This window comes from Apis dorsata, unplaced genomic scaffold (genome assembly GCF_000469605.1).
Source record: "Apis dorsata unplaced genomic scaffold, Apis dorsata 1.3 scaffold_142, whole genome shotgun sequence".
NCBI classification, from domain to species: domain Eukaryota; kingdom Metazoa; phylum Arthropoda; class Insecta; order Hymenoptera; family Apidae; genus Apis; species Apis dorsata.
Genome location: NW_006263433.1, coordinates 578,851 through 599,841, shown reverse-complemented (window position 1 = coordinate 599,841; position 20,991 = coordinate 578,851). Strand labels below are relative to the sequence as shown.

The window sequence follows — 20,991 nt, the reverse complement described above, 5'->3', positions numbered from 1 at the left end:
ATTTATTATATTGCATCTATAAATGTCAAGGCGAATGCATTTGCAATTTCATTGACGATATTTATTTCATAAGTAATTAAGTCTTCCATTCTTAAATTTATGTCAATGTGAAAATATGTGATATTTAAAATTTTATTTCAATATGAACTATAGTATTCATGTATATTTTCGTGTGCGCATGATAATGCGCAATTTTCTTTAAAAGCAGAAAGTTGATTTGTTAATAGGTAGCCAGAAAATTCTCTTAGATCGCAACTGACCAATACGTGGATTAAATACTACAGATTGTATGGGAAGAAGATTTTCAGCAATTATTTTGCAATACTGTCGTTAAACATTTAATTACCTTTGTAAATTATTGGTAAATATACAGAATGCCAGCGGTAGGCAAAATTTTCAACTATTTTTTCAACTGTACGAAAATTTGTGAATCAAGACAGAGTAGGAAACGAAAAAAAAATGTTGAATATTTGGCTCTGTTATCTACTTGGACTTTCATTTGGGATACTTTAGCGTAACAATTTTTTGGAACAATTCTATAAATATTGTTTTATGGATAACGTAAAATATCTATTCTTATTAAAAATATTAATATGATTTATTTAGTAAAATGATTAAAAGGACCGTCATGTTCTTTGTAACAAGGATGGCGTCATCTGAATCTGTTCGCATAGTTTTATTAAAGCTATAAATTTGTTAAAATACAGTAAACGTATTCTACACATAAAGTTAAAGTGGAATAAGTTTCACTGAATTAGTTAGTTTGCGTACTATTGTTTGTACTACTGATTATTAGTTGTGAAAAATTAGGAAAATCGGGGCGCAGTGCGTTGTGCTTAACAGTCAAACATTGAGGTAGTTTTGCGCTGGTCGGAAAGGTAGTATCAATAAACCTGTACTTTTTTCACGAAGAAAAGTTAACGAAGAATAAAGAAAAGTCAAGTATCAAGGCTGATGTATAAATAACATTCATATAGTAAATACGACATTATTCGAGCAAGTTGAAAAATTACAAGTTTTTGAAAAAACCGGAACATACTTGTACAAAATTTGAGGACTGTGTTTTTCACAAAAAATCTTCACTTGATTGGAATTTATACAAAAAAGTAAATTTAAAAGACATAATATAAGAATTCTTTTTATGAAATGATTGTCATAATATTTCTTCGTACTAAAGTCCAACCTAAAACCTTCGAAATGTTTGAGGTTATGTTTTATTGAAACATGAATTTCTTATATTAACAATCAAAGCAATTCATCAGAAAAACAAAAACAAACTGGAAGTAAGTTAAAATTCAGAATAAATCTTTATAATATGTATTAAGTTTCATATTAACAAATAATATTCTTTATATTATTGTAAGTTTTTATATTTTATTTTAAGAAATGCATTTTGATGATTGTATTTAATTTTATTTTACTTGTTTCATTTATACATTTATTAATTTTTTTTTTTAAATATTGAATACTTTCATAATTATTGATTAAAAATGATGTATAAGAAGTTTCAAGTTTTTAATTAATAATATTGTTTTTTTAATTAAAATATAATAATGTAACATTTTATATATGTTAATATTTTCCAAATACATAAATGTTTAATTATAATATTCATATATTTTAAGTTATATAAAATATATTATTTAAATATTTAATTACTATGTATTTAAATATATAATGTTATTTAATATTTAAACAAATTTGTATTTTTTTATATTTTAACATCTAATATGATTCATATAATACAATTATTATTGATAAATTTAATTTGCAGCAATTTATGAGTGGATAATGCTTGGAGGCAATGAACGGAATGGAGAGACATGGGCATGGACATGGACATTCACATGCACACTCGCATCGTCATCGTCATTCACATGGAAATTTACAAAGTGTATCTCAAAATTCAAGTCAATCATCAAAACATAGCCATACCCATGCATTGCATTTACAAAAAGATACACCTGTAGTTCAAACACCTCAGAAACCAAGAAATTATAAACTATTAGTTGATCCATTCTTGGTAAAAGGTGCAACAAAATTATATAGATATGATGGCATGGTCCCAGGAGATCCAACTTATCCTGAAGTTCAACCTAGAGATCCAAGATCACAATTAACAAGAATTTGGACTCGTTTAGAACAACTTGACTTACCTGTACCTAGATTTAAAATTGATTCTAATTATTGTGGTGAACCTCCTCCGCTTGAAGTAACATTTTGTCATTTAAATGACAATATTGATAAAACTTTTTTATCAGACATGGTTCAAAAATTTGGAGCTGTAGAAGAACTCATTGTTTATTATCATCCTATAACTAATAAACATCTTGGAATTGCAAGAGTAGTATTTGAAACTACAAAAGCTTCAAGAGCTTGTGTTGAAAAATTAAATAATACATCTGTGATGGGTAAAGTTTTAAAAGTATTTCTTGATGCATTTGGAGAAGAGTGTAAAAAAATTTATGATGAATTAACTACAGAAAAAAAGCCAGAAAAGAAAATTGAGAAAGAAATAAAGTCCGAAAATGAACAAGGAAAACAAACTCCAATTGAAAAAATGATTAGTGAAGAAAGAGATGATTTCAGAAGTAGTAAGAAATTGGTATCCACTGTAGAAAAATCAAGAGATACATATATAGAAAATTCAAGATACAATAAATATAGAGATTATCCTACTCCTAGTGGCAGTGCAGGAAGTGATTTAGGCTATGGTACTGCACCTAGTGAACTAAATTATTCTAGTAATTATTCTCAAAATTCTACTCCAGCTACAAATTATGATTTTTATTATAGTAATTATCATCATCAACCTCCAAATAATTATTTAGCAAATATGCCACAAAATGTATCGCAAAATCTTTCAATGCAGCAAAATTCAAATATATGGTGGGGAAATAACACAGGAACAGCAAATTATGCATCATCTTCTATGTGGCCTGTTCAACATGGAACAAATTTAGATAATCCTAATTCTAATACAATTCCAATTTCTAAGACTTCTAATGTAAAAATACATCATATACCTAAAAAAGAAAAAGAAAATCAAAATGTTACAAAAAATTCATCACGAGATTCACCAATAGAAACTCGTAAAACATTAGATTTGGATACTAGAATTGCTATGTTATTGAAAGATAAAGCAGGAGGAATGGCACCACCTTTCTTGCAGTTTGGTAGTGATTCTGAAGATGAAAAAAAATCTGTCAATGCAGATAATGAAATGCTTTCAGAACCACCAAGCCCTTTTCTATCTCTTGAAACATATAAATCATGTTTTGAAAAAATTAGAGAAAGGAATAAAGAACGATGGAAAGTACACGAAAATAGCATTAATCAATTCTCTGTTGATGAAGATTTAGGAAGTGTTATAAGTTCAAGTGAAGATGAAGCATTATTGGGTAGTTATAGTCCTGCACCAGATGAAATTGAACCAGAACCACCAAAAGATCCACCACCTCCACCTCCGCCTGATGATGATAGAATGTCATTAAGTCCATTAAGTTCGGGAGATGAAAAAATTGAAGAGGTAATAATAAAAATATTAAGTGAATTTTTTAATAATTATATCTCTTTATTTATGTTTTATTACTTAAATATAGGTTATAGCTCAAACAGAACCCACGAGTCAGTTATATCCAGGAGCTGGTTATCCTGGACATTTAACTCATTATCCAGCCAATGATATGTATCATTGGCCAAGACCAGCACAATATCCATATCCCTATGGAACAACATATTTACAAAGTCATTATCAACCAAATACTACATCATTTTCTGGAACAGTAGGAAATCATCAAGGAGCAAATTATTATCCATCTTTCCAATCAAGACTTCATGCTATGGCAAATCACAATATTACAAAAGATAATCCACAAGTACGTATATATACATAATCTTTTAAATAATATATATCAAATATATATTTATTACTATCAATTTAAGTATTACATAATTTAATTTTTAAATATTTAGGGTCCTACTATTAATGGCGTATTAAACAGAGTTGTAAATGAATTAAAACAAATTCTAAAAAAAGATTTTAATAAAAAAATGATTGAAAATACAGCATTTAAACTGTTTGAAGTATGGTGGGATGAAAAGAAGTCGGAGAAAAGTCGAAATCAAGAAGGAGAAAATACCACTGTTAATAACAGTAATAAAGAAGAAGGTCAAAAACCTCAAGGATTATCATTACTTTTGGAACAAGGAACTCCACTTGGATTTAATTATGATGGATTTGGTTTGGGCATTAGAGCTAGCATGCCAAAGATGCCTTCTTTCAGGGTAGAATTGTTATTTTTATTATATAAGATTTTATTTCTAATAATATAATATATATGAATTTTAGTAATATAACTATATAAATAACTATATAATTCTATATAATTATTTTATATATATATATATATATATATATATATATACTATATAATATATAATAACTATAAAATTCATTATTTGTATTATTAGCGCAAAATTAAAGCTCCAAGCCCATTACCACAAGATGAAGATAGTCGTCAATCTGATCACGCTGATACAGAACTCATAGGAAGCGATAGTGATCTTGACTTAGCATCAGTGCAAAAAGTTAAAAGGCCAATTACTTCTCTTCCAAGTGTTTCTTCATCATCTTCCTCATCATCTGCATCAAGTGAGAGTAGTAGTGAGGAAATGAGTTGCAGTGAATCTTCTAATAGTTCAAGTGATAGTTCCGATGAAGAAGTATGTTCTGGAAATTTTGAAGATGAGGTATATAATTTACTAAAGTACAAATAATTTTTAAACACATACATTCATCTATTATATTTTTTTATATTTTTTCATAAAAATAATTTTTATTTTTAGCAAGACACAGACAGCCATTTGTCAGATCATCAGCCCTTGGCTTGCAATAGTGAAGATCCTGATATTTTAACAGAACTTGCAATTCAAAGATCATTAGATTGTCCAACTCCTACTGGTAGAGAGACACCAATACCTAACATTAAAATAAAAGATGTAAGTTCAAATGAATTCCCACAATGTGATGATGAAGCTAGCCCTGTATTATCTCCATTGGAGTATGAAAGTGACAAAGAAGACAATGAAAAAATAGATGATAAATCTGTGGATAAAGAATATCTTGAAAACATTCGAATAGTCAACGAAGATACAGAAATAAAGAATGTGGAAGATGAAGTACAAAAAAAAATAAAAAATACTTCAATAGCATCAGGTAAACAAGAATCATGTGATATGCAAAAAATGGAAAATTCTGCAGCAGAAGCTTTAATAACATTAGCTGGCCAAGATAATATTATAAGACATAGAAGTCCGGGACCTGTACAACCAAATATTATTAGAGCTCTTCAAACTATGTCTGCTAAGTATATTAACGATGAACCTATATTAAAAGAATCAGAAAAAATTGAAATGTTTAGTGAGATACCTACTACCGATTCGGAGGAAGAGAGCTTAGAAATTAGAAGATTACGGTTTGTAAATTTAAATAAAAATAAAAATAAATTATATATATTATTTGTAGCATATAAATTAACATAAAATGTGATATTATTCCATTTTGCATTAATTAGGTATCAGGCTGAAGCTGATCTTCGACTCAATAGCCAACAAAGTCCAAAAAATTCACAAGCTTCACAAGTATTCATGGAACATTCATATTCATTACCACCAACACAATCAGAAATTGCAAAATCTGTACTTCGTACGCCTTCAGCACCAATAAAACCTGTAAAACTTAAATCCTCAAAAATTGTAAAATTATCTAAGAACAAAGACAAAACACATAAAGTAGAGAAACGAAAATACAATAAATATACTAAAATGCGTGTTCATCAAAATCATGAAGGAGAGAAAGAAAATATCGAAAATGAATATATTTATGAGAAATATCCAAAAAAAGTTGACGAACCAATAGTTACATACAAAGAACGTGATCTTATGTCAGAAATGGCTATTTTGTATGAATTTTTAACTAGAGGAATAGACGCAGAAGATGTAGAATATTTAAGACGAAGTTACGAAGCTTTATTAGCCGATGATAGTCAAGGTTATTGGTTAAATGATACACACTGGGTTGATCATCCTCCAACTGATATTCCAAGTCCTGCAAAACGTAGAAAAAGAGATGAACTTAGATTGCATACAAGCGGAAGTGCAAGGACAGAAGGATATTATAAAGTTGATGTACGTGAAAAAGCTAAACATAAGGTATATACTTTTTATTTTAATAATTATTAATATTTACTAATCCATAACTATATATTATTAATATGAAATTTTTTAAAGTTCAGATTTAAAAAAAATATTTTTAAAAGTTCATAATAAAATATCATATTTCCGTATTTAATTTCTATGATTATGAATTAACATAAATAATTTTTATTATTTTTTGTATAATTATTAATTTTTTAATTTATTAAAATTTATTGTTTATAGCATCATTATGCACAAAGTATACAACGAAGCAATGACGTTGAAGATAATAATGGCTCTTATGTCTCTGGTGATGGAACAATGAATGGTCCAAAGAACAATACTAAAGCTTTAACTGGTAAAATGCAAGCTTTATCTCGCGAAGCTCGAAGTAATCAACGTCGATTATTAACAGCTTTCGGTATCGATACTGATAGCGACCTTCTTAAATTTAATCAGTTGAAAGTAAGAATTTAGTTGTTTCATTTAACTATTAATTATAAACTATATTTAATTATTTCAAAAAAATCTAATCTCATTTATTTTATTTTATAGTTTAGAAAAAAACAATTGAAATTTGCTAAATCTGGTATACATGATTGGGGTTTGTTTGCTATGGAACCAATTGCAGCTGATGAAATGGTTATCGAATATGTTGGTCAAATGGTTAGACCAGTTGTTGCTGATTTACGAGAGTCTCAATACGAAGCTACCGGTATCGGTAGTTCCTATCTTTTCCGCATTGATTTAGATACAATTATTGATGCAACAAAGTGTGGAAATTTAGCACGGTTTATTAATCATAGCTGCAATGTGAGTACTATACTAGTGTTTGTTTCATTTTCATAGAATATATTTTATAAATTTATATAATAATCCGAAATTATATTATTAATTTTCACTTATTTTCAGCCGAATTGTTATGCAAAAGTAATTACAATTGAGAGCCAGAAGAAAATTGTAATCTATAGTAAACAACCAATAGGAGTTAACGAAGAAATTACATACGATTATAAATTTCCATTGGAGGATGATAAAATCCCTTGCCTATGTGGAGCTCCTCAATGTCGGGGTACTCTCAATTAAATCGTTTATAAAACTATATTGTTCATCCCTTTTCCTATCTTCTACATTTCATCATACCCTACTCATATTTTTGTAAATATTTCCCCATGTAAACATTTTATAAAATGCAATGGAAAAATGCTAAATTAAGTTAATATGAACTCCTTTTCTTTTTTAACTTCCTTCTCATAATTATACTACGTTAAATATCTAAATGAATTTGGAAATCGTTATAATATTTATAATTTACAATTGTTTTTGTATATACGTGACTTAAGATTTTATTCCTATTATGTTTCTGTTAAAAATAAAATAATAATTTTTAAAAGTGCTCATGTCGATCGATATAAGAGAATTTCCATTTTTAATTCGATAGAAATTAAATATTTTTAAGAAATATATATATATATATATTTCTCTTTTTAAATTATATATATTATATTTAGAGACATTTTTACTTCACTTGTGTGCATTCATGAGCCATGATCATGTATGCAATGATGTGAAGTATTTACATGAATAACATTCAGTTTGTACATAATGATTAATATATCGCCTGTGTATGTCATATTCATGTATTTCATATTTATAATTTCTAATAAGCAATATTTTTAAAATAATCATTTGAATGATATATAATTAATTCAAATAAAATAGCATAAAAATGAAAAATTTTTTTTATTTTTTTTGTTTTTCATCTTTTATCGATTAAATATATAATTTTGGAATTGTTTGAAATTTTTTTTCTTTATGCTGGCCTATTCTGGATACAACTGATGAGAATAAATTTGGCAACAATGTACATCGATATCAATATAATTAATTAAGTTATTACAAATTAATAATTTCACATTTTATAAATTTACGAGATTTTTTGCGATTTTATGAAATATTTGTTTTTAGCTATTGCATGATAAACAAGAAGAAAAAGTGAAATAATTATAATTCAATATAATAATGTGAACAATAGTGTAATTTTATTTATAAAATAGTTTAAATTTATTAGTACTAATATTTATTTAAATTAATGTAAATATTTTAAATATAAATATTTAAAACTATAATCTCATACAAACTTGAAATTTCTATACTTCGCTCCTTTACTTAATTTTTAATATTCTACAACTTTTATTTATTAAATTTAATTATTAGAAGATTATATATATTTAGACTAATTTCTTTAAAAAATATTATACATTTTTAAAAATTAGTTATACATTTTTCATTTACTGCAATATTAAAATATAGTTTCCGAATATTCATGGTTACGATTCAAACGAAAGCGATGTTGCCATATCATAAATTATATTTAAAGCTGCGGTAAATTTTAAGGTTAGTTAAAATCAATTAATTTAAACACGAACGTTAATTCTTTTGAATGAAGAAATTTCATGATTATATTTCATGGTAATATTAAATATTGTATTTAAATAAAGTGATGTTAGAATAGTGTTATTGATTATATTATAGGAAGAATATAGTTGTAAGGATTATATTTGAAAAATATGGCAGATCGTTTAACACAATTGCAAGATACTATAAATCAGGTAATTGATTATAAAAATTATTTATATTTATAATATATATAATATATAATTATTTATAATATATATAATAATCTAATTTATATTTGTTATTGTAGCAAGCAGAACATTTTTGTAACAGTGTGGGTATTTTACAACAATATTCAATACCTAGTAAATTTGTTGATCGTGTTGGAACTCCACAGCCACATCAACCTCAAGAAGGTTGTATATATTTATATATATATTTATTTTTATATATAATTTATTTTTCTTAATTTCATGTTGATAATTATTGTTATTTTTATATAAATAATATTTATATTTTAGATTATGCAGCTTTGTTTGCAACACTTATAGCAAGATGTGCAAAAGATATTGATACTTTAATAGAAAGTTTGCCAAGTGAAGAATCATCACAAGAATTACAAGTTGCAAGTCTTAGTCGGCTTGAACAAGAAAATCAAGAAGCTGGTGAACAGCTAGAAGAAGTTGTAAAACAAGGAGAAGCTCTTTTACAAAGGATTCAAGCTGCTTTGCAAGATATTGCTCAAAGTCAATTAGATATGCAAGATCCAGCATCCACATCTAATATTAATCTTAATACTAATTCTACTTTCAAACAAGAAAATATAAACTCTGTAAATACTGTATCTTCAAGTAACACGCATCAATTATCAGATCCTATGCCTAATTCTGTAAATCAATGATATAATACTTCTAATATAATATTAAAAAAATTAATTTCATTGATAATATATATTGTATCAAAATATTAAAATGATAAAAAAAATATTTTATATTTGTAGAATAAATAGTAAAATATTAGTTATATGAAAATGTATTTAATTTACTTTAATGTGATTATATCTATAATTATATTAAATATAAAAGTTAAAATGATAATTTTTATATTTTTATTATTTTTTAAAAAGATTTATAAATGTTTCTCTTGGTATACATATTCTTCCGATCATCTTCATTTTTTTTTTTCCTTCTGCTTGTTGAGTTAATAATTTCATTCTTCTAGTAATATCTCCACCATACTAAAATGAAAAAAATTAATAATAAAGATACATGAAAATATACAATATTCAATAAAAAAAATTATTTACCAGTTTTGCAGTTACATTTTTTTTGTATGGTTTTAAAGTTTCTCTTGCAATAATCTTTCCATTAACAATTGCTTGAATTACTATTTCAAATAATTGACGTGGGAGAATATCTACTAATTTTTCACATATTTGTCTACCCATTATTTGAACTTTGCTAGTATGTACAATAGTACTAAGTTCTTCCACTATATTACCATTTAAAGCAATATTTAACTACAAAATATAATTATTAATTATAATAGAAATAATTTATAATTTAAATATAACATTATTATATGAATATATTAAAATAATTATAATTACTTTTACAATATTTGTAGATTCATAATCATGATCTTCATAATCAAAAGTAGCATATCCTGAAGTTATACGTTTCAATGTATCATGGAAATCAATAATAATTTCGTTCAATGGTAGCAAAAATTGAAACAATGTTCTATTATGACCAATATTTTTCGTGAAATGTTGTACTCCTCTTTTTTCAAAACATAAAGTCATTACTGTACCCATGTACTCATCTAGAAAATAATTAAAAGATATAGAATTTTTTTTTAAATTTAGCTATATAAGTTATGTTATAAAATTTGATAATTAAACATACTTGGTGCTATAATAGTTCCTAGTATCATAGGTTCATAAAATTCTTCTATAATTTGAGGATCAGGAAAATTTGCAGGATTATTAAATGAAATCATATCAGTTTTGTACTTTTTAATATTCTTTTTACCAATAATTTTTGCTTTATATGTAACACTAGGAGTTGTAACAATTGAAAGTGCACCATATTCTTGCTCTAATCTTTGCATAAATACTTCCATATGTAATAAACCTAAAAATCCAATTCTCCAACCTTGACCAAGAGCTACGCTAAAATAAAAATTTAAAAAAATGTTTAAGATAAAGTAAATATATATAAAATTATTTTATATTCAGTATTTTGTACTTATAAGCTTTTTTTATCTAACTTATTTAATAGATTCGAAAAATATCATAAAAAATACCTAAATTCTAATGCAACAGAAACACTACTATCATTTAATGTTAATTTTTCAATAGCAATTTGTATATTATGAAATTCTGATTGATCAATTGGATAGATGCCTGAAAAAACCATTGGTTTTGGTGATTTAAATCCTAGTAAAGGTTCAGTAATTTGATTTTTTATATGTAATGTATCTCCAATCAATATTTCTTTGGAAGATCTCACATTACATGAAATACATCCAATTTGACCTGCAAATCTAAACATCATCTATTAATATATGATCGAGAATATATATATATTAATATAATTAACATATTTTTATAAAAATACTTACAATTTATTTACATATTCTTCAGAAGGTCTCAATAATGAAAGATTTCTAACTTCATAAGATTTCTTAGTATACATTGTAGTAATATGTTCTTTTATAGATAAAGATCCTTCTTTAATATATATCAGTAAAATTACTCCTTTATATTTATCATACCAACTATCAAATATCAAAGCTCTGAAGGGTTTATTTCTATATACATTAGGTGGTGGAATTCTTTCAATTATAGCATCTAAAATCTTATGTACTCCAGTGCCTAATTTAGCAGATATTTTTAAAACATCTGATTCTTTTATGTCAAATAATGTTTCTAATTGATTTATAACTTTAGCAGGATTGGCATATTTTAAATCTATTTTATTAATTACTGGTATTATAACTAAATTGTGTTTAATGGCTAAGTGAAAATTAGCCATAGTTTGTGCTTGTACACCATCATTTGCATCTATTACTAAAATTACTCCTTGACAAGGAGCTAATGAACGGTGTACTTCAGCAGAAAAATCAACATGACCAGGTGTATCTATTAAATTAAGAAGATAATTGATTCCATTATATGTATAATTAAGGGATGCTGTTTGAGCTTTAACTGTAATTCCACGTTCTTTTTCAACTTGTAGTTTATCTAATATTTGTTTACCAGAATTTATTTTTATTGCACCTGTTATTTCTAAAAGTCTATCAGCAAGTGTGCTTTTACCATGATCAACATGTGCAACAATACTAAAATTACGAATATTTTCTATTGGTATTTCATATTCATTAGTAACTTGAGAATTTGTACAATAGGACTTATTAAAATGTTGCCTGTAAATAGATATTGCTTATGCTTAAATATATAATTGATATTAAATATTAAATAATTTTTTATTTTTTTATTTAAAATATTTTCTTCTCTATTTTATATTTAAATATATAATTAAGATATACAATATTTTTTAAAAATTAATTAATACTAACCTTATGAGTATTTGGGAAAGATTATAATTTCGACAAGAATACCATATATAATAAATAAATTTCTTTATCTTCATAATGAATTAATAATTGTTATTTATTAAATATTTTTAACATTAAAATTATATTAAAATACATAAAAATTTAAATATAATAAATTGTATTTGTTATGTTTTTTATTGATATAATTATTATTTTCAATTCTATATATACAGAATAAATAATATATTTTAAATCCTATTTTAAATTTTAATATATTTACATACTAAAACGATTATATTTTCGCTACACCATTATTTTATTCTCCATTTTGTTTTCTAGTTGTCACCTAATACACTACTTATAAGTCAAATAAGCTTTAACATTTTTGTAAATCAACTTTATATTTCTTTTAGCTTCCAGAAATTCTATATAAGTAATCATTTTTAAAGAGAAATTAGAAGTTAAAAAACATATATGCTTAATTTAATTCAGTATACGAAAATTGATGTTTTTGATGTTTCAATAATTCATTTTTAAATATCTTTTTACAATAATATTTTTATAATATTCAAGTACTAATAAATAAAGATAGGTAAAGCATAAAAACTATAATAAATATAACAATATAAATAAATTAAAGTTTTTTTTATTTAATTGTAAATACATCATTGTAATCATTTTATTTTTGAGTGGTAGGTGCTGATTGACTGGATGATTTAGAATCCCGCATAGAAGCACTGCGTCTTCGTTTTAATTCTTCTTGGCGTCTATTTTTTGCTTCTTTTTGTCTTTGCGCCAATAATTTTGCATATTCAGCTGCTTGTTGTTTTCGAGCTAAACTACGCCTTCTCTTCAAAGCCAATCGATGTCTTTTTCTCTATAAAAATGTTTTTGTGTTATAATTTTAATTTTCTAAAATTAATAAAAAAAATGATATAATAAATATATATGTAGATATATGTAGATATATACCTGTAAAGTAAGTGGAGTAATAAGGCGTTGTATTTTGGGAGCTTTAGAACGTGCTGGTTTACCTTCTTTCTGAATTGGTCGTTTTACAACGAATCGACGTACATCATCTTCTTTAGATAAATTGAACAATTTACGAATTTTACTTGCCCTTTTAGGTCCCAAGCGTCGTGGAACATCTTTATCAGTTAAATCTGGAATATCCTATAAAAATTTAATTAAAAAAAATATGAATCAATCCCTATATCTATGTATGTGTTTATAATTCAAATAATTCATTAATATATGTATCGTTTGTACACTGAGAAAAAAGATAAATCATGTAATATAATTTCTCAAATCAAGAAACGATATTTAATATCCCATGTCTACGATAATATCATAAGATAATAAACAAATTCTTAGATATACCCTAAGAACATGGTTATTATTAGATAAAGAATAAGAAAGAAAATTAATACTTTTTCTCCTTTCTTGACAATAACAAGAGCAAGTACTGAGAGGTTAGAATCAACAATGCATCCACGAACAGATTTACGTTTACGCTCGCCATCACGTCTAGGTCTGTAGCATGAATGTCCTTTTGAAAGTAACAAACGAACACGTCCTATTCATAATAATAACATATTAATATTTCTATAAGTAATAATTTTATTATAAATTCAATTATTAAACTAATTTATAAAATATAAAAATTTATAAAGCTAATATAATGAAAATTACAATAGAAAATGTTTATCTTACCATTTGTTAAAACACCTTGTTTCATAGGAAATCCTTGTTTATCATTACCACCAGAAATGCGAACAACATATCCCTTCCATTCGTTACCTAAAGCATCAGCCTCAACTTCAGCGCCCATGCGCTTTTCGTAAAAAATTCTAAGTTTATGTTCATCTGAGATTTCAAATAATTTCTGACATCCTGTTGCAGGATAAGATACGTTTAGCTAGAGAACAAATATTGCACGTTAAAACAAAGATGAAGTTAGTTTTACCAAATTAGTTCTATAACTATAATATATTAATAATGAAACTCGTAAATTTATATATTTTATGTAAAGGAAATTATTTTTATTTTTTACATATATGATTTATTTATTTACATAATAATATTAAAGTTAAATAAAATTATTTATTTTATATACTTGAATAATAATGTAAGCATATACATAAATAGATATTTCTAAAATTATATATATATAAAATTGTTTCTAATATTTCAAAGTATAAATTTTGTTATTAATTATTCTTAATATTTATATAGATTCTTAAAATATTCTTGGATACATACCTTCATTGTGACAAGTAATCACAAGCCATGAACAGAAAGAACGTTCATCACCTTAGTGAACACTAGAGTGCGCATATCGGATATCCGGTTTAAATATAATAAAATTTTAAAATGAAAATAGTAATAAATAAATTTTTAATAAATTTCTAAATATAATCACATTAACATTTATTTATTTATTGAGATTTTAACTTAAATTTTTAGTATTTAATTAATTTATTAATAAATTATATTTATTTTATACATGTAAAATTATAAATGTAAAATTAACAAGTTTTCTTTAAAAAATTCAAAATCACTAAACACATTATATTATGAAAAAGATAAATAAATACAAAAACTTTATTTTTATTTAAAATATATAATTACGAATAAATGTTAAAATGTATTTATCAATAATATGCTGGTCTATGAAAATAATTAATTATCTTAATAATACATTTAAAAATTAAATGAGATTTTCTATTTTAGTATAAATAAATAATTTATTAATTGAAATAAATTATAATTTATAAAACAGTAAAAAAAAATAAATTAAGAAAAGAATTACATCTTACGCGTAATAAGGTGGTTCACACTACACAATAACTGTCACCACCGTATATTATAAAAAAAGAAAAGAACAGGAGGGGGGCAGCGTTCTGAAATGCCGACTTGCGGGCGTGTGTGACATTTTGATGTAGAGTGTCTGATGATTTTCGTTATGTATCGATTTAATACATAGATATTTACGATAAATGGAGTTTACCGAAAATAGTTCTACAACCCCCATATAAGATAGGTAATATTTGGATGTGTATGATTAATATTCTCTTGTAGGTTAGGAACTGTTCACCCGGAATAAGGGAAATGATAATTTATTTGACGAAAATAATATAACAATAGAAGGTATTTGATTTCGCGCAATGATCTCTTTTTTAATATAACTAAATAGAAATAATATTTGTGATTTTTTATAAGAAAATTAAACATCAGAAAAGAAGATATCATTAGCACATGTTCATTAAGTTTAGTTGATACTTTCAAAGGAAAACAAATAACAGTCAGTAATTTAAATTTAATATAAAAATAAAATATAATAATATTTTGTAGGAAGATATGGATGCTGCAGTGATAGAAATCCTTCAACAAGCGGGTAGTCAAGATCCTAATATTTTAAAACCAGCTGAACAAACTTTAAAACAATGGGAAACTGAAAGGGGATTCTATACTGCATTATATGTAAGTTATAAATAAATATTAATAAAAAATTTTATTATATTATAAAATTTTATTTTTACATTTTTATAATAATAAACTATATTATAAAATATTTATATATTTATTTATTTATATAAAATTAATTTAGGTTATGAAAGATTTTATATTTATAATTAATAAATATATAATAATTTGATATCAAATAAAATATTAATAATTAAATTAATAATTGTTTCAGAATGTATTTTCTAATCATTCCTTAAGTATCAATATTAGATGGATGGCTATTTTATGTTTTAAAAATGGTGTTGATAGATATTGGAGAAAAAATGCTCCAAAGTAAGTATTTTTTAATGAAATTAAATTATAGTACTATGATATTAACATTTTGAAAATATTTAAATACAAATTAACAACAAAATAATATAAATTATTACAGTGGAATTGCAGATGATGAAAAGGAATTTCTTAGACAACGTTTAATAGCAAACTTTGAAGAACCTGTAAATCAAATAGCTGTTCAATTGGCAGCTCTTATTGCCAAAATTGCAAGGTAATTGATATTAAATAATTTGAATAAATATTTATTTTGATATCCAAAGCAAATTAAATGAAGTAATATTGTACAGATATGATTGTCCTAGAGAGTGGCGTTCGTTAATTCCAACATTATTAGATGTTATAAGAGGACAAAACCCTTTGGCCCAACATCGGGCACTATTAACATTACATCATGTTGTTAAGTCTTTAGCCTCTAAACGTTTAGCTCCAGATAGACGACTCTTCCAAGAATTAACCATTAATGTGTTCAGTTTTATTCTGAATTTATGGAATACATACACAGAATCTTTTCTTATAATGGCATCAAATGGAGCAGATACAAATCAGATACAAGAAGCTTTAGAAAAAGCATTACTTCTATTAAGAATACTTAGAACACTTATTGTAAATGGATTTAATAAGCTTTCAGAATCTCAGGATGCTATGTCATTTTTAGAAATTGTTTTTGAACGTGCAAGAACCTGTCTTGAATGTCGTTAGTACTCTTTTTTTTTTTGATACAAACTATAATATTATGTAATATTTTTTTCTTTTAATAACAATGCAAATATAATTGTAGGGAAAACATTAATATCAAGAGGTATAGAAATGGAAGTATGTGATAAATTCATAATTCATTTGACTAAAGTATTAATAGGAGTATTAGAAATGCATCCGTTTTGCTATGTAGAACTAATACCAACTTCCTTAGAATTTTCTGTTTTTTATTGTTTCACTGAAGCGGGTCAAGCTTTAGCTTTTGAAAGATTTGTTATCCAATGTTTAAATTTAATGAAAGGCATTTTGATATCTTCTTATTACAAACCAGCTAAAGTTCTTGAAGGTATATATAATGTTTATTATCTTATAAATTTATGAACGTAATTCATTAAATTTAGAAATTTATTGATATAGATACAAAAGATCCATTAACGTTAAGAGCAAATCAATTGAGACAAGAATTTTTTACACCTGAAACATTAACTGAAATTTGTTCAAGACTTGTAACACATTATTTCCTTCTAACTCCTGCTGAATTGGAATTATGGGATACAGATCCAGAAAATTTTGGTAAATATTTATATACATATGTAATAATATGTATATTACATTTATATAATTACAATTGTTTCATATTATATTATACAAGATATTTATTATATATTACAAGATATTTACATTCTTTTACTTTTTTGATTACATTATTATTTTCAGTTGTTGATGATGGTGGTGAATCATGGAAATATAGTTTAAGGGTGAATATTTCATATTCTATTATTTATAAATATTTATAAATAATGTACAATTATAAATTTTATTATAATGTAATATTATTATATTTTAATTTATTTTATAATTAATTTTTCAGCCTTGTACCGAATGTTTATTTGTAGCAATTTTCCATCAATTTGGAGAAGTACTTGTACCAATTTTAGTTGAATTAATGCAAAGACATCATCAACCAGTTGATCCAAATAATCTTCATGCTATTTTAGTAAAAGATGCAGTATATAATGCAGTTGGTTTGGCTGCATTTGATTTATATGATGAGGTAAAAATGAAATATTATGATGAAATAACTAAATTATCAATCATCATATCAATTATTGTACTTTTATACTTATATATTTTATACTTATACATTTTAGGTAAATTTTGATCAATGGTTTTCGACAACTTTAAAAGAAGAACTAAAAATTCGAAGTAATAATTATAGAATTATTAGAAGACGAGTATGTTGGCTTATTGGACGATGGACAAGTAATTAAATTTCAATTTTTTAAATAGATAAAATAAATAAATGAAATTTATTACGTAATAATTATTATTCTTATTATGATTAACTTAATTTTAATAAAATTGCAGCTGTAAAATTAAGTGCAGAATTGAGACCAGAATTATATGAACTTATGGTTGAAGTTTTGAGTCCTGAAGAAGATTTAGGTGTTCGTTTGGCAGCAAGTGATGCTTTAAAACTCGCAATAGATGATTTCCAATTTAATCCAGAAGAATTTTCACCATATTTAGAACCTGCATTTTCTTTATTGTTATCTCTTTTAAAAGAAGTAAAAGAATGTGATACTAAGGTATATAGATATATAACTTTTAAAATTTTGATTTATAAAAAAAATATATTTTAAATTATTTTTAGATGCATGTGTTATATGTATTATCATTTATGATTGAACGTGCTGGTAGTGAAATAAATCCACATGTTGGAACTCTTAGTTCATATCTACCAGCACTTTGGCAACATTCTGAAGAATATAATATGTTAAGATGCGCTATAATTTCAACACTTGTACATCTGGAAAAGGTATACTCTTCATATGTATTATTTATATATAAAATTAAATTAATATAAATAATTAAAATAAATAATCATACTTAATTATAATTTTATTTTAAAAAATTTAAAAAAATGAATAATACTTTGATTATTTATTAGGCTTTAGGTCCTGAAAGTATTGTTATAGAACCTTTGGTAGTAGCTGTTATTGCTTTAAGTTGCGATGTGAACCAAGATTGTCATGTTTATTTGTTAGAAGATGGATTACGATTATGGTTAGCTTTACTGGAAAACGCACCTGCGCCAACACCAGCTATAATGGAATTGGCTAAAAATTTACCTGCTGTTTTAGGTTAGTGAATAGTTTTAAATAAATTTATTAATGATTTCATAAATTTGAAAATTTGAAAATTTTTATATTTTTAGAACAATCATTTGAACATTTAAAATTATGTTTGTACATAGTTCAAGCATATGTAATATTAAGTCCTCAAGAATTTTTAAGTCAAAGAGGAGCAGTTATAATTGAAACGCTTAGGTCAATCTTAGGAGATCTGAATCCCGAAGGAGCAGTCATGACAATGACAGTGTTTGAACTATGTTTATGTGCTTCACCTCGACAAGGTGCAGAACTCATTAAACCTGTTTTAATAACTATATTTGAGTAAGTATAAATGTTTATATATATTATAATAAATTAAATATGTTAATATTTATTTTAATTTTAATAGGAATATGTATAGAGAGGAAGAAGTTATGATGACAATGACTATGTATTTATCTATTGTGGCAAGAGTTCTATGGTTTTATAAAGATATTTTTATACAGGTATTAAAATTTTATACATTATATATTTATTGATTTAATTATAAATATTTAAATTATTGTTTAGGTAATAAGCGAATTAACCAGAAAAATGGGTAGAAATGAAGCAAGAGAAGATGCTGTATTGGGAGAAATAATACATATATGGGTTAATCGAATGCCATATATTTCTCAGTTAGAAAGACGTAAATTATTAGCTCTTGCACTTTGTTCACTTCTTGGAGCTAATAGTCCTCCTAGTGTTTTTCAACATTTTCCACTAATAATATCTAATATTGTCGGAACTCTTAATGATATTACTAAGTTTGACGATGTAAGATGCGAACATATTGGATGTGCTATTGAGTACGTATTCTTTGTAAAATATAAATAATTATAATAAAAAATAATGTATTTATAAAAGTTAGCATTTTTACTTAATCTAGGTCTTTGTCAATTAGTGGACAATCTAGTCCATCCCAATACGAGGATGAAGAATATGGAAATAAACATGAACAGCGGAAAAGAAGACTTGACTTCAGTGATCCTTTATCTAGTATATCTTTGAAAGATACATTACAAAATCAGGTAAAATGTTAGTTTTTTATTGTAAAAAATTTATATTTATATTATATATTAAAATTTCTCTTTTATATTTTTTTCAGTTACTTACTTTACGTAGATTAATTGGAGATAACCAATTTAATCAATTGATGTTAACGCTTCATCCAGAAATTGATAAAGAACTTAAACTTTATGTATCTTTATGAAAGAGGAGTAAATCTAATTAAAAAGAAGAAAATAATATTATATTAAACGCGATACTACGTGTAAAAAAAGCTTTATGGCGCTCTATTGTAAAACGGCACTATTTTATTGTATTATATTAGCTGTTTCACTGTACTAATAATGTTGATAATAAAAGACCTGTCATTTCAAAATTATTCGCTATTTATTTATTTATAAAATATATAATGTATTATCTATATTTCATTATATTTATTATTAAAATGTTCATGTTCAATATAAAAATCTAAAAATTTGAAATTTACAATTTAAACAATTTATTTAAAAAAATCATTAAATTTTATATTGCATGTTAAAATAAATATACAATAATTTTTCCCGCTTTCCGATGGTTATGATTTATATACTGTTAGAAGAGCAATCTAGCGTTACTCCTGGAAACTTCAAACAGCTGTCGTCTGTGTCAAATCATAGCAGGGGGTTTGTCCATTTGCAGTTTTAAACAATTTCCTGTTCTCATTAAATTAATATACGGTGAGTATTCTTAAACAAATAATACTTATTATTTTTCTTAGAATTATTAATTTTTGTACTTTTTACAAAGAAACGTTTGAATAGATTCGTTTATTCAATACACGGATATACTGTATATACATTCGATAGGTTCAGTATTCTTGTTTGACATATTTGTTAAGTTTATTTGTTTTTGTGCATTTAATAAACAAAGGCATATGTAATTAAAGTGTGATATTATATATTACGTACTTACAAATTACAAAATGAATATAAAATAAAAACAAACGTTAAGTTGACGCCATATTCATTTCTGGTTACTAACAGCAACATTTTGTGATTGGTGGCGCGATATCATTATTGTTATTTTTAAATTTCAGTGAAATATAATAATATTCACATTTAAAATGTTTAATATTAAAAAAGTTTGTAATAGAAATTAGTGTTTTTTTAAAATTATATATTAATAAAGTCTTTAT

The 20,991-nt window shown here is 24.9% G+C and overlaps 6 protein-coding genes across 23 annotated transcripts in view; 4 read left to right on the top strand and 2 right to left on the bottom strand.

Annotated features, from left to right (window-relative positions):
- Window positions 1–241: 241 nt before the first annotated feature.
- LOC102671408 (histone-lysine N-methyltransferase SETD1) lies at window positions 242–7,591 on the top strand. Its single transcript, XM_006613311.2, has 10 exons — window positions 242–1,283; window positions 1,775–3,529; window positions 3,603–3,878; window positions 3,976–4,287; window positions 4,474–4,752; window positions 4,849–5,477; window positions 5,577–6,213; window positions 6,442–6,663; window positions 6,754–7,011; window positions 7,111–7,591. The coding sequence occupies exons 2-10, from the start codon at window positions 1,805–1,807 to the stop codon at window positions 7,282–7,284; spliced, it is 4,512 nt and encodes a 1,503-aa protein (XP_006613374.1). The 5' UTR covers window positions 242–1,283; window positions 1,775–1,804; the 3' UTR covers window positions 7,285–7,591.
- An 821-nt stretch (window positions 7,592–8,412) lies between these two features.
- LOC102671528 (mediator of RNA polymerase II transcription subunit 21) lies at window positions 8,413–9,692 on the top strand. Of its 2 annotated transcripts, XM_006613313.2 has the most exons (4): window positions 8,413–8,595; window positions 8,734–8,810; window positions 8,906–9,011; window positions 9,117–9,692. In XM_006613313.2, the coding sequence occupies exons 2-4, from the start codon at window positions 8,769–8,771 to the stop codon at window positions 9,494–9,496; spliced, it is 528 nt and encodes a 175-aa protein (XP_006613376.1). In that variant the 5' UTR covers window positions 8,413–8,595; window positions 8,734–8,768; the 3' UTR covers window positions 9,497–9,692. The 2 variants fall into 2 exon arrangements, with proteins under 2 accessions (XP_006613376.1, XP_006613375.1); XM_006613312.2 differs by having other exon boundaries at window positions 8,541–8,810.
- Window positions 9,693–9,704: 12 nt separating this feature from the next.
- On the bottom strand, window positions 9,705–12,483 carry LOC102676094 (translation factor GUF1 homolog, mitochondrial). The gene is made up of 8 exons (XM_006613351.2): window positions 12,466–12,483; window positions 12,178–12,239; window positions 11,221–12,024; window positions 10,903–11,142; window positions 10,503–10,768; window positions 10,205–10,419; window positions 9,902–10,114; window positions 9,705–9,832 (listed from the first exon to the last, which is right to left on the bottom strand). Exons 1-8 carry the CDS (start codon window positions 12,481–12,483, stop codon window positions 9,707–9,709), a joined length of 1,944 nt encoding a protein of 647 aa, XP_006613414.1. The 3' UTR covers window positions 9,705–9,706.
- Window positions 12,484–12,786: 303 nt separating this feature from the next.
- On the bottom strand, window positions 12,787–14,551 carry LOC102671747 (40S ribosomal protein S6). Its single transcript, XM_006613314.2, has 5 exons — window positions 14,419–14,551; window positions 13,870–14,074; window positions 13,587–13,732; window positions 13,129–13,329; window positions 12,787–13,033 (listed from the first exon to the last, which is right to left on the bottom strand). The coding sequence occupies exons 1-5, from the start codon at window positions 14,422–14,424 to the stop codon at window positions 12,836–12,838; spliced, it is 756 nt and encodes a 251-aa protein (XP_006613377.1). The 5' UTR covers window positions 14,425–14,551; the 3' UTR covers window positions 12,787–12,835.
- Window positions 14,552–15,020: 469 nt separating this feature from the next.
- Window positions 15,021–20,196, top strand: LOC102671884 (importin-11). Of its 4 annotated transcripts, none has more exons than XM_006613317.1 (18): window positions 15,021–15,199; window positions 15,511–15,639; window positions 15,857–15,957; window positions 16,058–16,171; window positions 16,248–16,654; window positions 16,739–17,002; window positions 17,074–17,229; window positions 17,374–17,414; window positions 17,528–17,710; window positions 17,808–17,919; window positions 18,025–18,245; window positions 18,311–18,475; window positions 18,608–18,800; window positions 18,875–19,112; window positions 19,180–19,276; window positions 19,341–19,618; window positions 19,714–19,840; window positions 19,918–20,196. In XM_006613317.1, exons 2-18 carry the CDS (start codon window positions 15,517–15,519, stop codon window positions 20,020–20,022), a joined length of 2,925 nt encoding a protein of 974 aa, XP_006613380.1. In that variant the 5' UTR covers window positions 15,021–15,199; window positions 15,511–15,516; the 3' UTR covers window positions 20,023–20,196. The 4 variants fall into 4 exon arrangements, with proteins under 4 accessions (XP_006613380.1, XP_006613378.1, XP_006613379.1 ...); XM_006613315.2 differs by having other exon boundaries at window positions 19,699–19,840; window positions 19,918–20,022; XM_006613316.2 differs by having other exon boundaries at window positions 15,027–15,306; window positions 19,699–19,840; window positions 19,918–20,022.
- Window positions 20,197–20,406: 210 nt separating this feature from the next.
- Window positions 20,407–20,991, top strand: part of LOC102672194 (endophilin-A) — an 18,991-nt gene continuing 18,406 nt past the window's right edge. For 8 of the 14 annotated variants that reach the window (XM_031509360.1, XM_031509359.1, XM_031509356.1 and 5 more), the window contains exon 1: window positions 20,407–20,533. The gene's annotated coding sequence lies outside the window, so the exon portion shown is untranslated. The remainder of the gene's footprint in view (window positions 20,534–20,991) is intronic. The other 6 variants (XM_031509364.1, XM_031509362.1, XM_031509367.1 and 3 more) reach the window with 2 other exon arrangements.

Bases quoted from the DNA above. Each gene is read 5' to 3' on its own strand.
- LOC102671408 (XM_006613311.2), top strand. From the start codon at position 1,805: ATGAACGGAATGGAGAGACATGGGCATGGACATGGACATTCACATGCA. The intron at 3,879-3,975 runs GTACGTATATAT...TTAAATATTTAG, and splicing joins TTACAAAAGATAATCCACAA to GGTCCTACTATTAATGGCGT. The intron at 4,288-4,473 runs GTAGAATTGTTA...TTGTATTATTAG, and splicing joins CAAAGATGCCTTCTTTCAGG to CGCAAAATTAAAGCTCCAAG.
- LOC102671528 (XM_006613313.2), top strand. From the start codon at position 8,769: ATGGCAGATCGTTTAACACAATTGCAAGATACTATAAATCAG. The intron at 8,811-8,905 runs GTAATTGATTAT...TTGTTATTGTAG, and splicing joins TGCAAGATACTATAAATCAG to CAAGCAGAACATTTTTGTAA. The intron at 9,012-9,116 runs GTTGTATATATT...TTTATATTTTAG, and splicing joins GCCACATCAACCTCAAGAAG to ATTATGCAGCTTTGTTTGCA.
- LOC102676094 (XM_006613351.2), bottom strand. The intron at 12,025-12,177 runs GTTAGTATTAAT...ATCTATTTACAG, and splicing joins CTTTCCCAAATACTCATAAG to GCAACATTTTAATAAGTCCT. The intron at 9,833-9,901 runs GTAAATAATTTT...TTTTCATTTTAG, and splicing joins AAAATGTAACTGCAAAACTG to TATGGTGGAGATATTACTAG.
- LOC102671747 (XM_006613314.2), bottom strand. The intron at 13,330-13,586 runs GTATTAATTTTC...AAATTTTTATAG, and splicing joins TTGTCAAGAAAGGAGAAAAA to GATATTCCAGATTTAACTGA. The intron at 13,034-13,128 runs GTATATATCTAC...ACATTTTTATAG, and splicing joins TTACTCCACTTACTTTACAG to AGAAAAAGACATCGATTGGC.
- LOC102671884 (XM_031509349.1), top strand. From the start codon at position 15,517: ATGGATGCTGCAGTGATAGAAATCCTTCAACAAGCGGGTAGTCAAGAT. The intron at 15,958-16,057 runs GTAAGTATTTTT...AAATTATTACAG, and splicing joins TGGAGAAAAAATGCTCCAAA to TGGAATTGCAGATGATGAAA. The intron at 18,476-18,607 runs GTATACTCTTCA...ATTATTTATTAG, and splicing joins CACTTGTACATCTGGAAAAG to GCTTTAGGTCCTGAAAGTAT.